This window comes from Phocoena sinus, chromosome 20 (assembly GCF_008692025.1).
Source record: "Phocoena sinus isolate mPhoSin1 chromosome 20, mPhoSin1.pri, whole genome shotgun sequence".
Lineage (NCBI taxonomy): Eukaryota > Metazoa > Chordata > Mammalia > Artiodactyla > Phocoenidae > Phocoena > Phocoena sinus.
Genome location: NC_045782.1, coordinates 52037851 through 52054789, shown reverse-complemented (window position 1 = coordinate 52054789; position 16939 = coordinate 52037851). Strand labels below are relative to the sequence as shown.

Below are 16939 nucleotides of genomic sequence, written 5' to 3'. Positions count from 1 at the left end.
CTTAAATGTGACAGCTAAGACATTTAGACTCCACCCCTACAGAGGCTGTCAGGGGAAGATTAATCTGACTGTGACTGAATGAGAAAAGACTGCGGGGAAGTGGACACAGGTTGATGGACAGACCCATGTGAGCAGTTAGGGACCCATCCTGGAACTAGGGCAGTGGCTACTGGCATGGAGAGAAAATAGCAGGTGCAAAAGGGACAGAAGATTGGCTTGGGTGGAGTGCGAGCTGGTGTGTGACAAGGGTGCTGAGCTTTCAGCCAGGAAAGTCACCGAGGGAGCAGGCTTGGGAGAATGGTTGGATGATGGATATGGTTTTGCCTTCGAGGAGCTGACTTTGTGGGGCCTGAGGAGGAATGCTTAGGTGGAGATAGCCAGGAGAGGGAATGGAGCTGGAGCTGGGGAGTGAGGTCAAAGCTGGAGATGCAGGACGGGACAAGTAGAGTCTTGGGAATGGAGGAGCAGTTAAAGATGAGGCAAGGCAGGGAGACGCTTGGCAAGACGATGGTGGCGGGAAACCAGAGAGGGCATCTCTCTGGTTAAACTCGAGCCTAGTGATGGACCTGTGAGGCCCTCAGAAGACATTGGTGGCACGTGAAGGGACCTGGAAAAGCATTCGAGATATTCGAGGAGGGGAAGGAGGTAAAGAGAAACAAAAGCCAGGGGACAGAGAGTGGAGAACAAGGGCAGGACCTGTCATTTAAAAAAAAAAAAGGTTGAGGGCAAAAGAATGAACATGGGTGAACTCACAGACACAATGATGAGTGATAGAGGCCAGACTATAAAAGAATATGATTCCATTTGTATGAAGCTCAAAACCAGGCAAAACTACTGCTTTATGGTAACGAGAGGGAAGTATTTACTCGGAGGCAGTGGTGACTGATGGGGAGGGGATATAAGAGAGCCTTCAGCGGCGCAGGAACTGTTCTGTATCTCATCCAGCCATGACCTTAAGATCTGTACACCTTACTGCATGGATGTTACACCTCAGCAAACAGACCAATTAGTAACTGAAAGGAGGACATTCTCAAGGCTGGAGACTGGAGCCAGGTGGAGTACATTCCTCTTTCTTGCTGGTATTAAGGGTTTGTGCAGACTCTATATGTGGGTGAGAGAAAAAAAAGAATGTCTCCAAGTCCCTGGAAGGCAAAGGTCTCAACGCAGGCACCACAGGAAGTGAACACTGCTCTTGGCTAAAGCTTCTCCTGTTAAATCTTTCAGATCCGCGTGAATTTTAGTAATGGATTTTAAACGTGTGTAACATTTTAAAATGTGCTTTTTCTGTATTTGTATTACCTTTTGCATAACAGTTTAAAGGAACAAAATATTAGAGTGAAGTATCTAGTTGGGTGATCCATTTCTTTCCTGTATATTATATATTTGCGTACATATATATTTCTACTATTAAGACTGGAAGGATTTGTTCCTCCCCGTTGTACATCGTTTCATGATGGGGGATTTTGACTTTGTGTTTCAGTATTTGTGATTGATACTAGTTTGTTCTCCTTCCCTTCCTACACTACCTTTTCCTAAAATTCTTGGATTTTCTGTCAGTTCTGTAGAGGTGGACAAAATGGCCATGGTGGTAAAATTTGGAAATGACTACAAACGGCAGCCTTCACCCGCCATCCATGGTCCAGGTGTCCAGCAGCCTCAGCAGCGGCCTCCCAGGCCCCGCTGTGCTTCCGGGTGCGGGTGGCAGAAGGTGGTGAGTTCACTTCCCACCGTGGTTTCTTCCTAACGGTTGACCGTGAGCACCTGAGAGCCTACCCTCTCGCGGCCTCGGCCCCCCGTTAAGTCGTGCTTTGCAAGGCCCGGGGTCAGACCGCCTACTAGGGGGAGAGATGCCAGAAGGGTGTGAAGTGCAGGCCCCAGTGGCCTAATGGATAAGGCATTGGCCTCCTAAGCCAGGGATTGTGGGTTCGAGTCCCACCTGGGGTAAGGGTACCTTTTTTGGCTCCTTCCGTCCGTAAAGGACTCTGGAATTCCTGCGCTGTGGTTCCACCGCATTGAAGACTCCAAACACACTGCGTTCGGGCCCGCGAGTGGAAGACCGAACAACCGGTTCCGCAAGGAGAGATCCCAAAGCCAGTGACTGCACCCCTGCGCCCCTGGAAGCCACCAACTTTGGGACAGCTCACAGGCCGAGGGTAAAGGGCCAGAGTAAGGGTGTAACGTCACCAGGACACGAAGGGGGAGTGCGGGACACAGCCCGAGGCTGGGACACGCCAACTAATTGGCTGCAAATGAGGCCCTGGTACGCTGCACGGCAGAAGGCGAGCAGAGACCAGGCGCGTGGGGAGCCCCTGGGTCCCTAGATCCCTAGGCTACAGCCTCGGAGGCCCGCGCAATGCGAGCACAAAAGTTACTTCGGGGTGAAATTCTCCAACCCTGACACCACCCCAGGTGGGACTCGAACCCACAATCCCTGGCTTAGGAGGCCAGTGCCTTATCCATTAGGCCACTGGGGCTCGATAACAAGGGTACACCACGTGGTCCATGGTAACGTGCAGCCGCACGCGCACAGGCCTCACTCGGGCCTGCCATGACGCCCGCCGCACAGTGGACCCGAAGAACGAGGGCCGGCCCTGGGCAGCCTGCAGGACAACCGGAGGGCACACCCGCGGGGCTACGAGAAAAGTTAAGGTTCAACGTGAGGCGACCGCGCAGTGCCGGGGGGCAGGAAGGTGCGTCAAGATGCCCGAAGGACGCGCGAAGAGGGCGGTGAAACCGCAAACGAAGCGGGTTAGCATTATTGAGCCACCAAAGCCAGGAGCCCCTCGTCCAAAACTAAGCCGACCACGAAGGGACTCGAACCCTCAATCTTCTGATCCGAAGTCAGACGCCTTATCCGTTAGGCCACGCGGTCACGCCGCCCACCGGCTCGCAACGCGATAGTTAAGTGCACCCCCCCCTTGAAGGTGGCGTTGGCGCAAGAAACGACCGTGTGCGTTTGGCCACAAAGTGTGTCCCAGGTGTGGCGGAGGAAGAACCACAATGCGGTCCCTGCATCTGGCGTCAGCGCTGGTGCGGCCTTGGGTCACCAAATAAGTCTACGGGTGACTCCTACTTCGCGAGGAGGCCGCGTGCCCTAATGAATAAAATGTCTGACTTCGGATTAACAGTTTGAGCCCCTTCGTGGTCGAAACGTCTTAGTCCCGAAAAGATAGCACTCTTGTACCGCAACCAAATCCCAGTCCTTGCCCTTGTTTTAGACACGTAGAGCCCTTCGGACCCTCTCACAGCAGCTACTTCCGTCACCTGGACCTGGTAGGTAGGGCTCGTGTCCAAACGGGCTTTGCACCTGGAAACTTCCGGGCTGACGTCATTACGCAGCCATGCGACCTCATAGTTCAAGAGGCATGTGATCCGGCGCCGCTTGCGAGAAGCCCCAGTGGCCTAATGGATAAGGCACTGGCCTCCTAAGCCAGGGATTGTGGGTTCGAGTCCCATCTGGGGTGAGGTGGCTTAACCACAGCGTGTCGCACATTTTCTCTTTTTAAGACCATTTGTGTGTGTGCGGGTGTGTGTGTATGTCTCTGTTGCAATTAATTTGCCCTTTCTTTTTGATCGAACCTGACTATACTTTTAAAGGTATGACGGAAAATGGTTCCCCACTTCTTGTTGCCTCTTTGGGTTGGCATCTAAACAGACAACGTGGTGAAAGGGCTCTGCAAGCTACAAATCTCTGTGCAAAAGAAGCGAGCGTGTTCTGTGTGAGTCCACCGCTATAAAGTTAAAATCAGGCAACACCTTAGCCCGTCCCTCCCTGCCCCCTAAACCCTCCACGGGAGACGGGCAGGCGGTGTGTGGCGCCGCCCACCTCCATGCCCTCAGTCCTGGTGTGGACTCTGTCTCCCTTGAGAGGGCACCCACCACACTGCCCTGTGCTAGGGCCAGGAGGGGTGCAACGAAGCTCGTGTGTACAGCACGCGCATTGGACAGTGGGGATAACTGCCAATCTCTTGAGTATACCCAAGTCCCGCGGGGAAAAGATGGCACGCTCACATCGGGTGATCCCAGGAGTATTTAAAAAGGGATTAGTGGGTAAACAACAAGGTCCTACTGTATAGCACAGGGAACTATATTCAATATCCTGTGATTAAACCATAATGGAAGAGTGTTAAAAAGAATGTGTCTATATATATATAACATATATATCTGAATCACTTTGCTGTACAGCAGAAATTAACACATTTAAAATCAACTATACTTCAATAAAAAATAAATAAAATAAAAAGGGATTATCTACTGTATAACATAGGGAACAATACTCAATATCCTGTGATTAAACCATAATGGAAAATAATATTAAAAAGAATGTGTGTATATATATATAACATGTATATATAATATGCATATCTGAATCACTTTGCCGTATAGCAGAAATTAACAACATTTTAAATCGACTATATTTCAATAATAAATAAATTAAAGGATTATCGGGGAGATGTACATTTATGATTTTCACACTGTCGTGTGTGTGTATATATATATATATATATATATATATATATATATATATATATAATTATCCTTTGGTAAAATGTTTAATTTTTGTTTTAACTGTACTTTTCTGACCAGGGATGATTTTTTTTTTTTTACCTTGAAGCCCTGAGGAGCTATGGGTGTGTATCCAAGTTGACTATCGCACTGTGTGCCCTTTGGGGATGCTGTATTTACTCGGGGAGAGGCTGTATTGTTCGTCAGGTTTTCATAAGTCCTTGACTCAAAAAAGTTTAAAAACCACCATTCCTTGTACTTTTGTAGAAAGAAATAACAAACTAGAAGTACAGAATCCCCCTCTCCCTTCTCCAGAGTCATCCAGAATTCTTCCTGTTCTCTCTGCTCTAAGCCAGCCTCCAAGTTTTAGGGATGATACTTTCCAGCTCTCTCTGGCTCCCAAGACCCGCTGCGTGGCTGCAGCATCACAGGCCTAGCCTGCAAAGCTGGGGCTACTGCTAAAACCATCCTCCCGGCCCTGCGTCCACGGAGCCAACATTCAAGTGAGAGAAAAGACAGTAAACTAATACCAGGAGGATTTCAAAATAAAGAGGGTGATGGGAAACTATTAGTTGAGTAGTCAGAGAAGGCCTCTGGGTACAGAACGGCAAAGGTACCATTGGTAATCTCGTCACCTTCAGAGGACTTCTTTAATACCTTGGGTGACACACTACCTACTTCATGGGGTTATCGTGAGGAGTATTTATGCTCAGTGATTAGAACAGTCCCTGGAACGTAGTGTGTGCTCTGTAAGTCATGGTCATCACCATTTACTATGATACTAGCTTGCTCCGTTATTCAAGGTTTTTGTGTGATACTCTCCTACCAGACGTGAACCCCTGAAGGCTCAAATTTCATCTTACATTTCTTCTCTTTCATTCATAAGGAATTCATATTAAGATTCTTCTAAATGTCAAGCACAGTGCTAAGCCCTGGGAAATATAAATATGACTAAGGTATAGTACTGGCACTCAACAGAGAATCTCCTAGAATCCTCTAGATTTTCCTAACCTTCTAGGATGACGAACCGGAATCGCAAATGTCTGAAGGTAAGGGGCGCGTGAGAGGGGCAGTTAGCAATCTGCTATGGCTGTAATGGAGGAAGGAGAACAATGTACGAAGAGAGAACCCTGGAGTAAGGAAATTTACATTTGATCTTGCCGGCAGAGGGCTTTAAGCAGAGGAGCAAAATAACTATACTTGCAGTTTGAAAAGATCCCCTTGGCAGCATGGTAAAGAATGAATTAGAGGGCTTCCCTGGTGGCGCAGTGGTTGGGAGTCCGCCGGCTGATGCAGGGGACACGGGTTCGTGACCTGATCTGGGAGGATCCCACATGCCGCGGAGCGGCTGGGCCCGTGAGCCATGACCGCTGAGCCTGCGCCTGGAGGCCACAACAGTGAGAGGTCCACGTACCGCATTAGAAAAAAAAAAAATGAATGAATTAGAGGGACTTTCCTGGTGACGCAGTGGCTAAGAATCCGCCTGCCAATGCTAGTGAGACACGGGTTTGATCCCTGGTCCAGGAAGATCCCACATTCCCTGGAGCAACTAAGCCCGTGCACCACAACTACTGAGCCTGCACTCTAGAGCCCGTGAGCCACAACTACCGAGCCCATGTAATGCAACTACTGAAGCCTGCGCGCCCCATGCTCTGCAACAAGAGAAGCCACTGCAATGAGAAGCCCGCGCACCGCAAGGAAGAGTAGCCCCTGCTCGCCACTAGAGAAAGCCCGCGTGCAGCAATGAAGACCCAACGCAGCCAAAAATAAGTAAATAAATATTTGTTTTTAAAAGAATGAATTAGAGACAACGTTGTAAATCAACTACACTCCAATAAATATTAAAAAAAAAAAAAAAAAAAAGAATGAATTAGAGGCAGGTGAGGGTGCAGGCAGAGAGACCCCTTAGGGAAAGATGTATGGTTCAGGGAAGAAATAAGCAAACCGTGAATGGAGGCGATAGCAGGGACACCAAGAGGAGGGAAGTAAAACAGATGTTCAGGAAATGGAACCTGTGGATCTGGTTCCTAACTGCTGTGGGATGAGGGAGACAAGGAGCCCAAGATGGTGCCCAGGATTTTGGGGGACAGTGGTGCCACCCCCCAAGACAGATGGGGAAGGGATGAATTCAGGGCTGATTATCTCAAGTTGAAGATGCCTGCAGGATCCCCAAGTGCCTGAAAACCACTCCCCGCCCCGCCCCACCCAAATCTATCCATTGTTTTCATTGTAGTTTCTGGTTTCTGCTTTGGTGTTTGAAAAATTCTCTCACCTGAAGCTTATATAAATATTCACCTACAATTTTTCCTGTTGTTTCTTGTGGGTTTTTTTTTTTTTTTAACATTTACATCTGTAACTGGAATTTATTTTTAAGTGTCAAGTAAGGATCTGTTCCTGTTTTACAAATATTTAAACACTTAGATCAGTGACTTTCCTCAATGATTCAAAATGCTACTTAAATTATTTAGTAAATACTTATATGCATATACCGTGAATAACGCAGGTGGGGTGGGGGGGGTGTTAGGGGCGCCGAGCTTCAGCTTCAACCAACCCGGATCAAGTAGTCCTGTAGTGTTTACAGTTCAAAAAATCTGCATGAAAGTGAGCTGCAATTCAAACACTGGTTGTACAGGGGTAAACTGTACTTAATCCTAATACAGTATGGACTTTTCCTGAACATTCTGTTCTTTTCCATTGATCTAATTATTCTTTAGCTTTTTTATTTTTTAAGTCTTTATTGAATTTGTTACAATATTGCTTCTGTTTTATGTTTTAGTTTTTTGGCCCCAAGGCATGTGGGATCTTAGCTCCCCGACCAGGGATTGAACCCACACCCCCTGCATTGGAAGGTGAAGTCTTAAGCACTAGACCACCAGGGAAATCCCTATTCTTTAGCTTTTTATGATACTTAATATGAGAGTATTAACTTATAACCCAATTTATTAATTTTTTCAATATTTTCTATTTTTCTTATCTATATCTTCTGATTTTTTTCTGTAATCAAAATGTATTGTGTAATGAAATGTTTTTCTACGACACAATTTAATGCCATCAGTTTGCTTTGTTTTAATATGAAATGTTCATATTATTTTTTCTTCCAAACATTCTGTAATTACATATTTAATTTCTCATTGATCCAAGATTTAGGAGAGTTTCAGTTTCCAAGTGGCTGCATTTCTGTATTGTTTTGTGTTATTGTGTTTATACTGTGGGTATTAATTGTTGGTTGTCTAATGTTATCGGTTTCCAGTTATTCTGTTCGTATGACATAGAATTTAGTATATAAGCTATTAAATGAGTCTTTATTATAGTTTGCTCTAGTCTCACTTGTCTTGCAAATGTCAAAAATAGAAAGGTATGTTAAAATCTTTAAAAGTTATGTTTCTAGAAATTTCTCTTCAACTTTTTTGCTTTATATGGTTTTAATGTTATTTTTTTCAGTACATCAAGGTTCCAATCATTATTTTTTTCATGTGGTCTCCTTTATTAAGAGCTGCGTTTGGCCCATGTCATGTTTTTGTCTCGATTTCTACTTTGCTAGAGAGTAATATTATAAATCTACATTTTTGCCCATGCTTTAAAAATTCTTATGAAAAATTTCAAACATACCCAGAAACTGAGAATAGTAAATGAACCAACCTAGATCCATCAGTTATCAAGATTTTGTTGCATTCACTCTATTAATCCCTTTTATCCTTTTCTTTTTCTTAAGTATTTTTTTTTAAATCATTTATTTATTTATGGCCGCATTGGGTCTTCGTTGCTGTGCGCAGCTTTGCCTAGTTGCAGTGAGCGGGGGGCTACTCTTCGTTGCGCACGCAGGCTTCTCATTGTGGTGGCTTCTCTTGTGGAGCACAGGCTCTAGGCACGCGAGCTTCAGTCCTTGTGGCTCGTGGGCTCTAGAGTGCAGGCTCAGGAGTCGTGGCGCACGGGCTTAGTTGCTCCGCGGTATGGGGGATCTTCCCGGACCAGGGCTTGAACCCATGTCTCCTGCATTGGCAGGCGGATTCTTAACCACTGCGCCACCAGGGAAGCCCTTTCTTAAGTATTTTAAAGCAATCCCAGACATCACATCGTTTTATCCCTACATACTTCAATAGTCATCTCTTAATTATCTTTTTACAGTTGATTGGTGCAAATCAGGATCCAAATAAGGTCCAAACACACAGGATTTGGATGCCGGGTCGCTTTTTAATCTAAAGCTGCCCCACCTTCCCTCCTCTCCTGCCCCATGCCATTGACATGTTGAAAAACAAAAGGTCAGATTTCCTGTAAAATGTCCCACATTTTGGATTTATCTTCTTTGTGGTGTCATTTAACTTGTTCCTCTATCCCACATATTTCTTCTAAATTGGAAGTTACTTTTAATGCCTTGATTTTTAAATCCAGGTTCAACGTTTTGGCAAAAATACTTTCAAATGGTGCTGTGTATTTAATATGTCAGAAGGTACCTAATATGGGCTTGGCATCAGGAGGTGACAGCCTGATCACTGTCAAGTGCTTCATCAGACTTTCATATTACTTTCATATTTCATATTAATGGTTTCATCCATTAATGATCTTTGCCTGAATAAACTACAGTTGACCCTTGAACAACCTGCGGATTAGGGCTGCTGACCCTCCTCTGTCAAATAATCTAAGTTTACAGGTGGCCCCTACCCACCCACAGATTCAACCAAGCTTGGATTCAACCCACCTTGGAGGTGTAGTTCTGTAGTATGTACTTATTGAAAGAAGTCCACATATACATGGACCCATGCAGTTCAAACTCGTGTTGTTCAAGGGTCAACTGTATTTCATTAGGGATTACAAAATAGTGCTTTTTCCAATGTTGCTTTCTTTCCACATAGTTTGTAAAGCACTTTCTATCATTAACTAGGTCTATTAGTTTATCCTGAAATACCATTGTTTAAATTAAAGCAGGATAAATGCATATTTTTTTTTCCTTCAATGCCGGTTTTTAGAGTAAGGAGTTGGAACCCTTGATATAGCCAATGTATCCTTCTTTTTCTTTGGCCACGCCTCTGCTTGTGGGACCTTAGTTCCCCCACCAGGGACTGAACCCAGCCCAGCAGTGAAAGCACCGAGTCCTAACCACTGCACCACCAGGGAATTGCCTTTTTTTTTTTAAAGGATGGACAGCTTGTAGTTGGATTTTAGCTGACCCAGTCTGAATTATTGCCTTCTAATAGGGGTCTTTACTGATCCATAATCATCCTAAGTATGCTTGGTTCTGTATTTATGCTACTTACGTTTTTGCTGATTTCTTTAACCTTTGCCATATAGGATGTACTTTTCTCTCTTGTGACTTGAAAAGCATAATCCTATTTTACTAGTGATAATTTTTAATGTAAAATCAATGCATGCTCAATGCAAAAACTTCAAATGATTCAGGATATAACACTTAAAAGTGCCCCAATCCTTCCTAAATGCCTTGGACTGAGAGCACGTTGTCAGTTTTTCACTGTTGTTTCTTCCTGTGAGTCTTCCAAAGGCTCTCCCTCAAGTGCTAGGGACCCCTCCCTTTATGTCACAAAACTTTCATAGGACTCATGTTGCTTCTTCCCTTGAACACACGTTCTAACCACACTCCGAAAGCAAACTCAATGGCTTTTTCTAAGATTCCCATGTGTTCACTTGTCTGAATCCCTGTATCTTCAGCTGGATGGCTGGGTGCCAGTTCAATGATTCACAGCCTGGGGGGAGGGAGCGAAGGGTACTCGTTTTGTGCATTAAAATCCATCTGGCAGGACTACTGCTGAACATCAGATTATGTTACGACTAAAGCAGCTCTAAGTGGAACATGCCTTGCCCCTCAATTACAGTTTACCTTCGGCCTAGCCCCTGCCCTACAAATTAGGGGTGATAGTGCCCCAGGCTTCCTCTGCTTATGTCCTTTAAGACTACATTACTTTTTTGAGCGTTATCAGCAACTGTTGATCTTCTCCAGTAAATTCTGGAATCTCTGGCAGAAGTGTCACAAAATTATTGGCCTGTGCACATTACCCTTCCCCTGGTAGGTTTTTTTTTTTTTTTGGTCTTCATTGCTGCGCCTGGGCTTTCTCTAGTTATGGTGAGCGGGGGTTACTCTTTGTTGTGGTGCGCAGGCGGTGGCTTCCCTTGTTGCGGAGCACGGGCTCTAGGCGTGCGGGCTCAGTAGTTATGGCTCGCGGGCCCTAGAGCGCAGGCTCAGTAGTTGTAGCTCACGGGCTTTGTTGCTCCGCGGCATGTGGGATCTTCCTGGACCAGGGCTCAAACCCGTGTCCCCTGCATTGGCAGGCGGATTCCTAAACACCGCGCCAGCAAGGAAGCCCCTCGGTAGGTTTTTCCTACAGGATTTAAGCCATATCAAGCCATGTCAAGCCAGATGCCTTTGCTTAGATCACTTTCTTACCAAGAAACTTCCCAGGTTACCTCATTTAATTCTCATTACAATCGTGATGTTTGTAAATGAGAAAAGGAAAGTCCCGAGATGGTAAACGATTAGTCTAGAACCAGCAACTAAATGGCCAAGGGCAGGCATAAGCAATTAGGCATACCAGGTCCTCTGACTTACAAGGGCAATAGAACTTTTCCCACCACCTCATCTTTTTTTTTTTTTTTAGCGGTACACTGTTGTGGTCTCTCCCGTTGCGGAGCACAACCTCCGGACATGCAGGCTCAGCGGCCATGGCTCACGGGCCCAGCCGCTCCGCGGCATGTGGGATCTTCCCGGACCGGGGCACGAACCCGGGTCCCCTGCATCGGCAGGCGGACTCCCAACCACTGTGCCACCAGGGAAGCCCCCACCACCTCATCTTACTTTAAACCACCTACATTTCCTGGCATCGCTCAGGAGTCCTGCTAACTACAATCAATACTAGGATCTTTTTTAATGAAACGATGGAATTAAAATAATTTCCTATGTTCATATACAAAGCTATAACAGGTTTTAACTTTGTGACAAAATTTCTTTTCATACCACATTTAAACTGAAGAGCTGAAGTACAGAAAAGTAGATCCCTGCTGCTACTCGCCCTGCTGTTACATCTGCATGTGACTTACTGATGGACACGTAGAAGGAAGCACTCCCTAGGAATCAATGGTTTGAAAGCAAAGAGAAAGTTCAAGGCAATCAATACATAATGATTCCTCTTTACCATATTCCAGTGAAAAACACTGTCATCGACCCTACTGTTATTTGTTAAGATTTCAGCAGCCCTGGGGGCTCAGCAACTGGCTCCTACAGGCCCTCACCGTTAGGCAACAGCACACACCTATAGGCATACCTTTCCATTTTAACAAAAACTCCGCTCCCAGTGAGGTAACTCCAGAGTTTAACTATCTCAGCCGCAAAGGAGCAGACACACACAGCACTATATAATTATTTTTAACGTCCAGAGTTTATAATTCAAGGGCCAGAGCTTTCTCCCAGACTCAAGTTTATAATTGCTCAATTGGCTGGTGAGGCCAGTAGGGATACTTCTTCTTATCTAATTTGGTGTCTGGGAAGACTTCATTCAAGTCCTCAATGGTCATCTGATCAAATGGAATGATGTTCTTCATCTTCTCCAGCTAGAAAAAGACGGGAACTGTGTTAAGATAAATAGGGCTGCAGAGATGCAAGAAAGAATCCAAGGCAGGTTACCCCCACTGGGTGAAAGATGTGTGGCCGTGAAGGAGAGGAAATATAAGCAAAGGCCTAGGCTCATCCTTACCTCTTCCTCGTATTCCTCAATCCTGGTCTTAGAGAGAGACAAAAACTCAGCACAAATCTTCACCTTTTAAGAGAAGGGAGAAATTCTGTTTACAGAAACGTAATCATACAGTATGTACTCCTTTGCTGGTTTCTTTCACTCACATAATTATTTTGAGGTTCATCCATGTTATTGCGTTTATTAATAGTTCATTCCTTTTGATTGATCCTTTAAAGTCACTCCACCTTAACCTTACTAGGAAGAAACAGAACTGTCAGGAATTAAGAGAATTTTAGAATAAATAAGAGCCTCCGATACTTACATCTTTTTCTTCTTCAGCATCCACCTGGGCAGTGTATTTATCCTCCGGCACAGGAACCTTCAGGGCATTAAACTACAAAACAGTGACAGTGAGTTGTCGTTAATATAACCAAGAGCCCCCACAAAAGGGCTCAAAGCTGCTAATCGTAATAGAGCGTATAAAAACACATTCTCCGTTCAGGGAGGAAACCAGCATGCATCTAGGGCATCGTAGTGGAAAGATTACTAGACAACCAATGGAAGCTCAAGGTTCTTCTCTGCCCCATCAATAACTAACTGGAGACCTTGGACAATTCTTTATTACAGTGAGCTTCAGTTTCTCCACCTGATAAAGAGAGTTGGACTTGATGACCTCAAAGAACCCTGCAGTTCTAAAGAAATTCTGATTTGTTTTTTTTAAAGAATTCTGCATTTTTATTGCACTCAAATAACATCAAACAGAAGACGTTCACATTATTATTATTTTTATTTTTTTTCTTTTTGCGGTACGCAGGCCTCTCACTGTTGTGGCCTCTCCCGTTGCGGAGCACAGGCTCCAGACCCGCAGGCTCTGCAGGCCATGGCTCACAGGCCCAGCCGCTCCGCGGCATGCGGGATCCTCCCGGACCGGGGCACGAACCTGTGTCCCCCGCATCAGCAGGCGGACTCCCAACCACTGCGCCACCAGGGAAGCCCAGTTCACATTATTTTTAGAAAATCCATTGATGTTGCCCAGCTTGGCATATATTTGTAAAAGACAAGGCTCATTCATTGAGATATTTGGAATTAGAAAGTATTTGAAGTTGACCACAGCATAATGAATCCTCAGTGTCCAGAGTTCTAGAGATGATTATATACAAAAATCCAGAAAAATTTACTTTACACATTTATCAGTTCTAGGTCACTCCTAAGTTTCCCTAAAAACATATGGCTTTATAAAAAGTAGTGTTCTAGGATTTCCCTGGTGGCGCAGTGGTTAAGAATCCGCCTGCCAATGTAGGGGACACGGATTCAATTCCTGGTCCGGAAAGATCCCATATGCCATGGAGCAACTAAGCCCGTGCGCCACAACCACTGAGCCTGCGCTCTAGAGCCCATGAGCCACAACTACTGAGCCTGCATGTCACAACTACTAAAGCCTGCATGCCTAGAGCCCTTGCTCCGCAACAAGAGAAGCCACCGCAATGAGAAGCCTGCGCACCGCAATGAAGAGTAGCCCCCGCTCGCCGCGACTAGAGGAAGCCCGCGCGCAGCAGCAGAGACCCAACACAGCCAAAAAAACGTAGTGTTCTATAATTCACAATAGAAAGTAAGAGCTTTATTAGATGTTGAGCAGCAACTCCGTATTACCCAGATCACAGGTTTAGAAAATTATTTTTTTCTAATGTATCACTTTGGGTTTCACTACACTAGGGTTCAGCATTAATTACTACAGTGTAACAACGCTCTCTAATGATAAATATATAAAATCTCTGATTTTCATCTTTTTAAAAAATTTATTTATTATTATTATTGTTTTTGGCTGCACCACACGGCATGCAGGATCTTACTTCCCTGACCAGGGACTGAACCTGTTCCCCCTGCAGTGGAAGTACAAAGTCCGAACCACTGGACCGCCAGGGAAGTCCCCCGATTTCTCTTTTAAAAGAAACCGTAGTGGACTGGCGTAAGTCATGTTTGCATAATGGAGGTGGAGGAGATGGCCTCCTTAGAAGACAGCTTAGTGTTGTGGCCCCAGCACTTAGCACTGCACCTGGCACAGAGTGGGCCCTCAATAAGCAACTGTTGAATCAACAAACTACAGATGTTGAAATTTAACATCAGAAGAGGATAGGTGAGCAAGAGATCACAGCTACAAGGGACATTAAAAAAGACAGCAGAGAAAAGAGGAAAACAGTAAAAGGATAGAAAATTAATGTTACGTTTGTTCTAAAAGGAGACAGGTGGGGAGCTAAGAAGGAACTCAGAGTTGGGCAGAAACATCCAGCTCAAGAGCCCTCTGGCTCCCAGGTTAAGGCTCTGCCATACTGTTTCCTTGGATAAGAAACCTGCTGAATGAAGAGACCCTGAAGTCTCTGCACCTATTTACCATTTAAATCTATCATCACAAGACCTCTGGCCACACCCATCTCTCCTGAGCCTCCTTTGGATTCTGGGTGTTAATTTCACCCCTCTTTCCTCCCTGTCATCCTGCATGTGTAATTGTCCACCGTCCTGCTCCCCAAGCAGGATGTGTTACGAGACCAGAACTTTAGTTGCCTGAAGTCTCACCTTCTTCTCAAAGTCATCCACCAAGCCAGCCTTTGCCACACTGGCCTTGTAGTAAGCCCAGTCGATGGCAGGTGGCTTCTCAGGCAGAGCGGCCAACCTGATCACGTAGAAAAACAAAAGTTAAGATTGTTCCATGAGCAACAAAAAATTCACACAGCAATTTCCCTGTTCCTTATTCCTATGGCCTGGGGCTATCATCACACTCTTCCCTTGGAGGGAGATCAAAGGAATGCAAACAAATTACTTGTATTTGGAAAATGCATGGATTTCTTTATACATTCTGCCGGAAGAACATGAAAAATTCATGTGCAATTCCAAAGCACATTTTGTTTCCACATTAAGTGACAGGTTAAGAGGCTCCCTCCCAGCAAGGTACTGACCTGGAGGTGAGGATCTCATTCCAGGATTTCAGGGAGTTAGCAACAGCCTTCTGGTTGGGGGGTATGATCTTCCCAAAAGCTACCCAGTCAATGGCTTTTAGAGTAAGTTTCCGTCCAGCCATCTAGAGATCCTAGAAAATAAAACTGGTCAGATCAAAACAGGACTCTTGGAGAGAATCGTCTGAAGGGCATCTTAGAAATATTCAGGTATTTCAGAAATAGATCAGCATCATATGAGTGGGTATATCTGTCAACTAAAGGAATGAGGATTACTAAATCAGAAAGAGGACAGTTTACCTTTTCAAATTCAAGGTGTGCAACCTGGCATATAAATATATTCTCTCCCCACTAGATGGTCCTCCCTCTATTCCCCAATTCCTAACCTATCAAAGCCCAGTTCTCTAGTGTTTGCACTCCATGTACCTTTGGAAATACTGGTAATGCAATGGTCATGCATTACATAAAATAATTTAAATGCGTTTCCACTCAGTTTGCGTTTTATTCACTGATTCTCCAGGGCATAGAACCTGACACATACCCCCATTTCAACAAGGCTTAGTTAAATAGGGCAGACTCTCGACCAAAATTTCCTCACCTGAAAAATGGGGATAATAGCCCTGCTTACCTAAGAAGGCTGTTAAAAATATCAGATGTAATTGTGCACATCAATTTGCTCTACCATCTTATACAAACTTAAGGGGCTCTCTACCCGCTCCCTGTCAGATTAGTAATACACCTGCACCTTCCTATTCGTGTCTGATGGTCCCCTGCAGTGTTAGCACAAACCCTGAGTATACTGGCAATACGCTTAAAAAAGGTATTCAATACATGCGTGAATGTGAGAGAAGATGGAAAGTGATTACAGCCATTTCTTTTTAAACCAGGATAGGATATGGGAAAATAGTCAACTTAAACTAAATAAGGTCAATGTCAAACATTAGGAAAAAGACTGAAATGTCAAAAGGTCTTTACAAGTTATGGGCTGGATCACAAGGAAGATGGAAGAAATCTTCCCCAGGATCTCAAGACACGTGTCCAACACCTGCCGCTTCCTTTCACTCTCAGGATAGCTTATGTTTCCTGGAGTGGAGGTGAGGGGCAGGTGACCTTTAAATACACCAGAGAAATAAGTGCCCTTACAGAGACTTTTCCAAGCACAGAAGATAGGCTTCATAAATGGATTGCTGTCTTTTATTTACTGCTGAATCCCCAGCGCCTAGAACAGATCTTGCACAGGAGGTGCTCAGTGAATATCTGCTGAATCGGTAAATGAACCCTGCACTTGAGAAGCTCTGAAAGCTCCACACGCTCGAATGCTGAAACCTTCAGGAGGGAAGGGCACTGCCCTCCAACCGGCTGGGTGTCACTCAGCAAGCTAAAACGATCTCCCGGCAACGTTTCCGCATCCTCCAAACCGGACTACTGAAGTCGGCCAGGCTGGGGTAGGGCTGGACGAGACAAGGTTAGTGGAAGTGCCTAAGTCAGACGCGGCGGGGTCACGGACTGGCCCCTGCGACCTCGCGCTCGGGGGAGGGTAAAGGAAGGGAGCGCGGAGCAGCAGCTACAGCCGGGACACTGCCAGCAGGGCAACCGCAGGGCCCGATGTCCTCGGTAGGGGCGCGACAAGGGTCGGGCCGAGGTTTGCAGGCGGCAGATCAGAGGAACCCCCTGGGGTCGGACCTAACGCCCCAAACCTCACTCACCTTCACCGACCCCAGCGGCCCACAGTCCACAACACCAAGGAACGGAAGTGGGTCACCGGAAAGCCTCCCCTCAGCCAGCCCCAAAGCCAAGGGGGCGGGCCCT

At 45.6% G+C, this 16939-nt stretch overlaps 1 protein-coding gene and 4 non-coding genes across 5 annotated transcripts; 2 read left to right on the top strand and 3 right to left on the bottom strand.

The window, feature by feature from the left end:
• The first annotated feature begins 1871 nt into the window (after positions 1-1871).
• On the top strand, positions 1872-1944 carry TRNAR-CCU. Its single transcript has one exon. It is a non-coding gene; the product is annotated as a tRNA-Arg (tRNA).
• A 457-nt stretch (positions 1945-2401) lies between these two features.
• Positions 2402-2474, bottom strand: TRNAR-CCU. The gene has a single exon. It is a non-coding gene; the product is annotated as a tRNA-Arg (tRNA).
• A 325-nt stretch (positions 2475-2799) lies between these two features.
• TRNAR-UCG lies at positions 2800-2872 on the bottom strand. The gene has a single exon. It is a non-coding gene; the product is annotated as a tRNA-Arg (tRNA).
• A 519-nt stretch (positions 2873-3391) lies between these two features.
• Positions 3392-3464, top strand: TRNAR-CCU. Its single transcript has one exon. It is a non-coding gene; the product is annotated as a tRNA-Arg (tRNA).
• An 8396-nt stretch (positions 3465-11860) lies between these two features.
• ATP5PD (ATP synthase peripheral stalk subunit d) lies at positions 11861-16910 on the bottom strand. Its single transcript, XM_032616930.1, has 6 exons — positions 16837-16910; positions 15134-15264; positions 14754-14850; positions 12505-12576; positions 12204-12266; positions 11861-12060 (listed from the first exon to the last, which is right to left on the bottom strand). Exons 2-6 carry the CDS (start codon positions 15253-15255, stop codon positions 11929-11931), a joined length of 486 nt encoding a protein of 161 aa, XP_032472821.1. The 5' UTR covers positions 15256-15264; positions 16837-16910; the 3' UTR covers positions 11861-11928.
• Positions 16911-16939: the final 29 nt, after the last annotated feature.

Bases quoted from the DNA above. Each gene is read 5' to 3' on its own strand.
- ATP5PD (XM_032616930.1), bottom strand. From the start codon at position 15,255: ATGGCTGGACGGAAACTTACTCTAAAAGCCATTGACTGGGTAGCTTTT. The intron at 12,267-12,504 runs GTAAGTATCGGA...TTCTCTTAAAAG, and splicing joins ATGCTGAAGAAGAAAAAGAT to GTGAAGATTTGTGCTGAGTT. The intron at 12,061-12,203 runs GTAAGGATGAGC...GTCTTTTTCTAG, and splicing joins TTGAGGAATACGAGGAAGAG to CTGGAGAAGATGAAGAACAT.